Genomic DNA, 8,477 nt, shown 5'->3' on the forward strand with positions numbered 1-8,477 from the left:
TGGCTAGAACTTCAAGAACTATATTGAAGAGATATGGGGACAGAGGGCAGCCTTGTCTGGTTCCCGATTTTAGAGGGATTTCCTTGAGTATCTCTCCATTTAATTTAATGTTGGCTGTTGGTTTGCTGTAAATAGCCTTTATTATGTTTAGATAAGTGCCTTGTATTCCCGATCTCTCCAGAACTTTAAACATAAATGGGTGTTGGCTTTTGTCAAATGCTTTTTCTGCATCAAGAGAGATGATCATGTGGTTTTTCTCTTTCAGTTTGTTTATATGATGGATTACATTGATGGATTTCCGTATGTTAAACCATCCCTGCATGCCTGGAATGAATCCTACCTGGTCATGGTGGATAATGTCTTTGATATGCTGTTGTAATCGCTTTGCGAGTATTTTGTTGAGTATTTTTGCATCAATGTTCATAAGAGAAATTGGTCTGAAATTCTCTTTTTTTGTTGGGTCTTTGTGAGGTTTAGGTATCAATGTAATTGTGGCCTCATAGAAGGAATTTGGACCCACTTATCTTTAAGGGGCTGGAAGCCAGGACTTTGACCATGCTCCAGTGAATATATGGACAACACAGTTTGGACTTGTTCTTTTCTCACTCAGGAGGAGCCAAGTATGACTTTGTGAGCCTGGGAGGACTGGGATGTAAGGGTGATTGAGGTACATTATGTGAAACTCCCAAATAATCAATAAAAACATTATGTTAAGAACAATTTTGCTATCCCATGGTTTACTCCTGATGTTTCCAACTCTTTCTTCAAGAGGTTTCTCTGGGGGAAACTTAAAAAATGTGTTTTTGAATTATGGCCATACTTTCTCTCTCTTATTCAGGTGTCCTTGTTCAGGCACTACCTGGTCTGAACCAGCTCATCATTCTTTAGTAAGAAGATCTTGAGAGAAAGGACCAGAAGATTAGAAGATAAAAAGAATAGAAGATGAGGAAGATAAAGTTCGGGATCAGGAGGTCTTGAATGCACAAACCATGCCCTATACCAAACAAGCTTCTTAAAAAGTACAGTATCTTATATAGTATTTTCAGGGACAAAATGAGACAGAGTCAGCAGAAATGATCACACAATGGGACTCAGTCAGAGGAGAGCTAATCAGACAGCGTTGCACAAGGAGAGCAGGATGTCTCAAGAACATCACAGACTGAGCACACAGTGGCCTCGGTACTGAAAATTCCACTCCCCATGGGGGAAAAAAGCCAAGTCCCAGGAACAGAAACCATAATTTATCAGAGGCTACAGCTGCAGGCTCAGACTGTCAATGCCAAATCACTCCCAACCAAAGAAACAGACCGATGTTCTTTTGTCCTTTTATCAGGGCCTCCTCCGAGATAGCCTTAAATCAGCCCGGCTCCCAAAAGGGCAGAGGTGGGGTGGGGCAGGACAGAGTCCCTGTGATCAGTGGCATTTGTAGGCTGCAACCCAGTCTGCCATCTGCCTTCTGCTAAGCCAGGGTGACTGCCACCTTGACACTCAACCATCGGATATGAAGTGAGTACACCTGTTGTGATGGGATGAGGTGGGCTTGAGGAGGTGGGTGGGTTGGACACAAACCCTAGGCAAACCTGTCCAAGCTTCAGGCAAGGTCCCCTATGAATGACGCTCAGTACAAAATCCTAAACTTACTAAGACATTACGAGAAAAATGTTTGATGATTTTTTTTTAAATAACCCTCTTGAATGTTGGTCTGCAAGTCTGTCTTGAGCCAATCCTCACTTCATCCCACCTCCCCCAGAGCACTGAGTACCACCACTTCTCTTTGTGGTCCTGGGGCCCTAGCCTCCTTATCCTCTTGGAGGGTGAATGGGGACATCCTCTGAGGAGATCACTTTGATCTATGACTGTTCCCTCTTTTATTCCTCCATTCAGAGCTGGGGCAATGATGAGGCTCCTTCCACTTCTCTACCTGCTGCTGTTCTTCAGCCTTGGGGTGGCCCCCCACCTCCACTCCCACCCCAAGGCAAAGAAGGCTAAGAAGTCTTCTAGGGGTGTTGTGGTGACTCCCAGAAGGAAGGACTTTACCTTCAGCCTCTACAGGGCCTTGGTTTCAGAAGCTCCTGGTCAGAATGTTGTTTTCTCTCCCATGAGTGTGTCTATGAGCTTGGGCATGCTCTCCCTGGGAGCTGGCAGCCACGCTAACAGACAGATCCGGGAGGCCCTGGGCCTCAGCCTCCGGCAAGGCCAAGAGGACAAGCTCCACAAGGGCTTCCAACAGCTGCTGCAGAGGTTCAGCCAGCCTAGTGATGGCCTCCAGCTGAGCCTGGGCAGTGCCCTTTTTACAGACCCAGCAGTACATATTCGAGACAGCTTCCTGAGTGCCATGAAGATGCTATACATGTCAGATGCATTCTCTACCAACTTTGGGAACCCCGAAAGTGCTAAGAAGCAGATCAATGACTATGTGGCCGAGAAGACCAAGGGCAAGATCGTAGACCTGATCAGGGAACTTGACAGCACCTACGTCATGATGTTGGTAAATTACATCTTTTTTAAAGGTAAGCCTGAGGCTCACATTTGAATGTTCTCTCTTCTCTGCTTTTATCAAAAGATAGCATTCCCTTCCTCACAAAAGAATAACTCACTTGGTCCCAGCTGGGCGGCAGGAAAGCAGCCACATGTAAGACAGAGCATCCTTATAAGACTGTCAGCAATTCACCAGTCAGGATCTGGTCATTGTATTAGCCTTCATGACAAAATAACACTAGCACCACACCCACTAGAAACAAGAATATGGGCCAGGGATAAGAGGACAGGGAACAGGAAGAGTCAACGGCCTCTGAAAGCAAGTGTTTATTGCCATGTCAAGGCATGATGACCAGGCCAGATTGATAAAAATAAAGCACTTAACTGGGCCTTGCATATAGCTTCCAAGTGTGAGTCTAGAACCACAGTGGTAAGGAGCATGGTATCATGGAGACAACTTGAAGCTGGAGCAGTAGGTGAAAGCTTACATCTGATCTACAAGCACTCAGCAGAAAGAGAGAGACTGGGCCTGGTGCAGGTGTTTGAAATCTCAAAGCCCACCCTTAATGTCAAGCTTCTTCTCATAAGGCCACATCTCCTAATCCTTCCCAAAACAGTTCCACCAACCAGGGGCCAAGCACTTAAAGAGATGAACCTGAGGGGGCCATTCTCAGTAGAGCCACCACAGCAAGAGTTTGGGAACACAGGAGGACAGGAACAGAAATGGTTCAGGCTGCCCAGAGTTATGTGCGGTTTGGCCTTTGACGCCAAGGGGTGTGGCTGCTCCTCTTGCTGAGGTTGCTTTGTAGAGATGCTCTTTGGGTGGTCTCCACTCTTCAGTCACAACCAAGGGTCTCTCATTTTAACCCAGTGCTCTTTCATCCCTACCCCATGTTCATCGTTAGCCAAGTGGCAGGTTGCTTTCAGTGACAAAAATACCCGCCGGGAAGATTTCCACGTGACCCCCAAGAGGACCATACAGGTGCCCATGATGAACCGTGAAGATGAGTATTACTACATCATGGACCGAAATCTTTCCTGCGCGGTTGTGGGCATCCCTTACCAGGACAGCACCATTGCTCTGTTCATTCTCCCCAATGAGGGCAAGATGAAGCAGATGGAGAGTGGTCTGAATGAAGGAGTGCTGAGGAACTGGCTTAAGATATCCACAAAGAGGTACTCTCTAGGCTATTCTGGGGACACATCCACTACCCTAGGGAGACCATGCTCTAGGACTACAGTGCTGGTGGGGTGGTCTCCTCAGGCAGTGACCTCTCTCTAAGCCTAAAACTTCCTATGAAGTCTTTAGTCCAGGACCTGGCCCAGCTTGAGGGATAAGACCTGGAAAGCTGGGGTTCTAGGGTGACATCATGGTGGGCAACCCAAGTACAAGTACAAAGCAAGGGACATGCCAGCAGAGATGAAGGTTCCATAAAGTCTTTAAGGACACAGAGAGCAGGTGCTATGGGCTTCTCAGCAAGCTCATGCTGTCTAAGAATGGTCCTTGCTTTCTCCAGACGCTTAGATCTTTACCTTCCCAAGTTCTCCATTGAGGGTACCTACCAACTGGAGAAAATCCTCCCCAAGCTGGGTATCAGGGACGTCTTCACCGCCCATGCCGACTTGTCTGGCATTACTGACCACACCAATATCAAGTTGTCTGAGGTGAGTCTAGAAGTTCCTTAGCACCTGGTATCAGAAATTACCATCTTATCCTGGCCCCTTTCTATCCCATCTCATCATATTACATAGCACAGCATCCCATCTCATTCTATCCGGTCCCACCCACTCCCTCCCATCTTAGTCTCTTAAGTCCTATTCCAACTTGGTATTTTCCATTTTGCCCTATTCCATCCCACTCCATCTCAACTCATTCTATGACACCCTACTCCACACATTCCAACAAATCACATTCCATCCTATTCATCCCACCCATGATTTCTCATCCTGGTCCATTATATTTCAACACATCCAATTACATCCTGTTTCATCCTATCCACCCTATCCCATCCCATCCCATCCCATCCCATCCCATCCCATCCCATCCCATCCCATCCCATCCCATCGTATCCTATCCCATTTCAGAGTAACCTATCACATTTTATCCCATGGTGTCCTATTTATTCCTTACTAACCCATCCCATTCTACCTCATCCCACTACATCCCACCCCATCCTGCTCCATCCCACGCCATCCCATCCTCTCCCATTCCATTTAATTAGGTTCTATCTAGTTCTAGCTCACCTTATCACTTTGATCCTGCTCAATCACACCTCACCCTATTGCATTCTGCTTCATCCCATCCCACTCCATTCTATCCTAATATTATTTCCTTCTCCCTGAGATTCAAATCTATCCCTTTGTGCCTTGTTCTTCTTACAATGGGAATCCATATTTGCCACCAGCTTTAGAGGAATATGTGACTGTCTAAATGCTAGTCTGTGTATCTGTGTGTAAGTGTGTGTGTGTGTGTGTCCCTGACAAGAAGTTTTGCTCCGTATTTATTCAACAGCACAAAAAATATCACTTGGAAAAGAAATGGAACACTTTACAGAAATCTTTGACAGTGTTTTGCAAGGGATTAAGTCATTGACTCCAAGTACCCCAACATCAAACAGTTCTGCAAACATGATCATTTATAACTGGTATCCACAGTGCATTTCATTTTAGAAGATTGCTGTCAACTTCTATATTTGCTGCTTTAGTAAGTGATACACATACATTGTTCTAGATCAGGGACATGGAAGAGTTCATAATTTAAGATTGCACGGGAAACCCAAGACAAGTAAGAATGATTATTTCATTGCTTTCTTAAAAACAGGTTTAAGAAACAGGCTGAGTACACAGTAGACCTCAGCGTGTGTAATTAACTCTGGCTGGGAGGTTGAACAAAAGTTCCGGTTTCTTAGAATATAAGTAATATTTTTTTTATCATGATGCATCAGTACAACCCAGCGCTGCTTTCTGCCTGCAGATGATTCACAAGTCCGTGGTGGAAGTAGACGAGTCAGGAACCAGAGCAGCTGCTGCCACAGGAACAGCCTTCACGTTCAGATCTGCTCGACCACGCTCTTTGAAGTTAAGATTCAACAAACCCTTTTTGATAGTCATTGTTCAAAATAAGAATATCATTTTTGTTGGCAAAGTGGCCAAGCCCTGAGGTGGGACTCCTTCTGTAACCCACAGGTCTACCCAGGGCAAGCCAGGTATATATTACAGTTCACCCAACTCTCTGTAGCTAGCAATTTGCATAACATGGATTGACTAACATGGTGTTGTAAACAATTAGTTCAATATGTTTGATGACTGCTTCTTTGATCACAGTTGCAAGAGATGTGTTCTTGCTCTCATCTTTCAACAGCTGCTAACACTGATCCTAAAGAGGCCCGTTGGTTTCTCCAAGGTCCGACTACCATATTTGTGTCATAGTCATGCTCAGACTGCGGGCCATTTGTGCTCAATCTAGCACGACATAGCTCTATAAGATAAAGGCCAGTGGGAGGGTCATCCTTAAACCTGGTCTCCCGCCTTTCAGCAGCAACTACCAGCTCATTGTGGTTGGATGGATGTTCTGAAATGGCACTTGTAGCTATGTAACATGGGAATGGCAGCGCTACGCTCTGGACCTTTGCTTCTCTATAGATGAAGCACGATGAAGGCGAAGATCAAGAAGTCCATCCACTGTGCTGCGCAATTGTTACGTGGGTTGGCTGCTCTATGTCAGCCGTGGTTGACATAAGTACTCAGTTCAGTAGCGTACTTGAGCATCAGGGTAGAAGTGTCTCACCAGCAACAAAGGCATCAACTCACGAGCCTGGCTGGCTACGGTGGAATGACAGAGGTCTGTAGAACCTGGATTGCAGACTTGCTGATTTCCACCTTGGCAACGACAATAAAGCATTTTGCAAAGACTTGGTCTCATTGTCCTTGTGGAGATAGCCCTGGGGATAGCGACCGTCACTATGTTGCAAAGTTGGTGCTAGGCACCACTCCTGCTTGCCTGACAGGGAAAGGAAGGCTTTCTGAGGTTTAAGAGGCTTACACAGTCACATAGCTTGCGAGTGTTCGAACCGAGCTTAATGGTATATTGGTCATTTCCTCACCACTGTGATATATCAGCGCCTTTTGGCTCATGGCTTGAGGGTATAGTTTGTCACAGTGAGGAAGGCATAGTAGCAGGGGAGGTTGCCTGTTCACTTCTGAGCATATCAGGAAACAGAGACCGGACAGAAAACAAGGCTGAGCTATAAAGCAAAGGGACATCTGCCAAATACCCACTTCCTTCCTCTCACTTCCAGATCCCAAAGGTTCCCATAAAGACCAAAACAGCACCACCAGCTGGGGACCAAGTGTTCAGACACACAGGGAGCTTTTTACATGTAAACCACAACAGCGGACTAGTATGACTGCACAGCTACCCTCAGCTTTCGGTTCTGTTGAGTAGGTAGAATGAAGGCAGAGTACGGGTGTGTGTGTGTGTCCGCAGCCTGGATAGACTCAGATGAGTTCCCTTTTGTGCTCTGTCAAAGAGGGAATTTGGCACATTAAAGAGCAACTCCTCCACAAACTGTGCCCTCCTCATTAGCTGACGACAGATCAGAGCATCTGCCCCCTCCCCTCAGATCATTACCATGGTTTCCATGAAGCTGTGCTCCGTGCTCTGATTCCTGGACCATATTGAAGAGGGGTGTCCACTGGAAATATCTAGGTGTGTGTTAATCAGGGTTCTCTAAAGGAACAGGAGGGGGGGGGAGTGTGATGATTTATTGGCGGTTTACAGATGCAGTCCTGGTAGTCCAGCAGTGACTGTCTCACATTGGAGAGGCTGGGAATCTGGTAGATCTTTAATCCATGAGGCTTGGGTGTCTCTGCAGTTCTAGTCTCGCAGTGGAGGCAGCGGGAGTCCTGAGGAGCAGCCGGCCATCAGTCTACATTGGAATCCTTAAGTAGCTGTCTCTGATATGGGTGATAAGGAACGCTATAGCTATGGGGCAGATACACTTACCATCCAGGACAGGGGAAAGTAGGCAAAAAGCAGTTTCCTTTCTCCTTGTCCTTTTACCTGGCTGTTACCGGAAGGTGTGGCTTAGATTTAGGGTGGGTCTTCTTGCTTCAGACAATCAGCAAGAAAAGTCACCACATACAGGAGTCCTCAGCAGCTGGGGTTTTTGTTGGTTCCAGATATAGTCAATTCGACAACCAAGGTAAGCTATTACACAAGGTCAAATCCTTACTAAAAAATTGGTGTGTGTGTGTGTGTGTGTGTGTGTGTGTGTGTGTGTGTGTGTCTGTGTGTGTGTGTCTGTCTGTGTGTGTGTGTGTGTGTGTGTGTGTGTGTGTGTGTGTGTGTGTGTGTTTGTAGATGCCTGAAGAACACAGAAAAGGGCATCTGATTCCTGGGAGTTGGATTTCAGGAAGGTGAGAGCCACTGCTGTGCTTCTTGTGTTCACTGGAAGAGCAGTAAGTATGTTTCAATCACTGAGCCATCATTCAAGCTCCTTAAGAAGCCTTAAGTTTTGACTGCCCACGATAGAACTAAGATCTTGCATGTGCCAATCTGCATTGGGCACTTTTCAATTGAAATCATATTTGTTTCTCATTACCGAGGTCTGTCGTTGTCTCTACTTCACACTAAGAAGTAGCCTTTGACAGAGATGGCCCCGACTCTGAGGCCTGGCATATGTGTGATGCCTTGCCGCAGGGCACACGGCTGTGGCCAGATCCACACATCTCATCTGTGCCTGTGCTGAATAAGTGACGATCCTCAATCAGATCTTCTTATGGGTCATCCCACCCCCCTTGCATAATGTCTAGTCTTCCTTGGCAAGTTAAGTCTCTCCCTGTTGGCCCAGTCTGTTAGATATCAGAAAGGAGTCGTAGCTAAAGGTCAAGTGTGAGATCAAGGTTCAGTGCTTCTGAAAGCTCACTCAGCAAACAGAGACAAAGCCACCACTGTGCACGGTTCTAGTGTCAGGGGGAGCAGCATGCGGGACCTCTAT

General features: G+C 46.4%; 1 protein-coding gene across 1 annotated transcript; it reads left to right on the forward strand.

Annotated features, from left to right (window-relative positions):
* Positions 1–1,353: 1,353 nt before the first annotated feature.
* SERPINA5 (serpin family A member 5) lies at positions 1,354–6,391 on the forward strand. The gene is made up of 5 exons (XM_084792828.1): positions 1,354–1,506; positions 1,885–2,510; positions 3,384–3,654; positions 3,996–4,143; positions 5,453–6,391. The coding sequence occupies exons 1-5, from the start codon at positions 1,502–1,504 to the stop codon at positions 5,636–5,638; spliced, it is 1,236 nt and encodes a 411-aa protein (XP_084648954.1). The 5' UTR covers positions 1,354–1,501; the 3' UTR covers positions 5,639–6,391.
* The last annotated feature ends 2,086 nt before the right edge of the window (positions 6,392–8,477 follow it).

Source organism: Acomys minous (assembly GCF_964271855.1).
Source record: "Acomys minous genome assembly, chromosome: 8".
NCBI classification, from domain to species: domain Eukaryota; kingdom Metazoa; phylum Chordata; class Mammalia; order Rodentia; family Muridae; genus Acomys; species Acomys minous.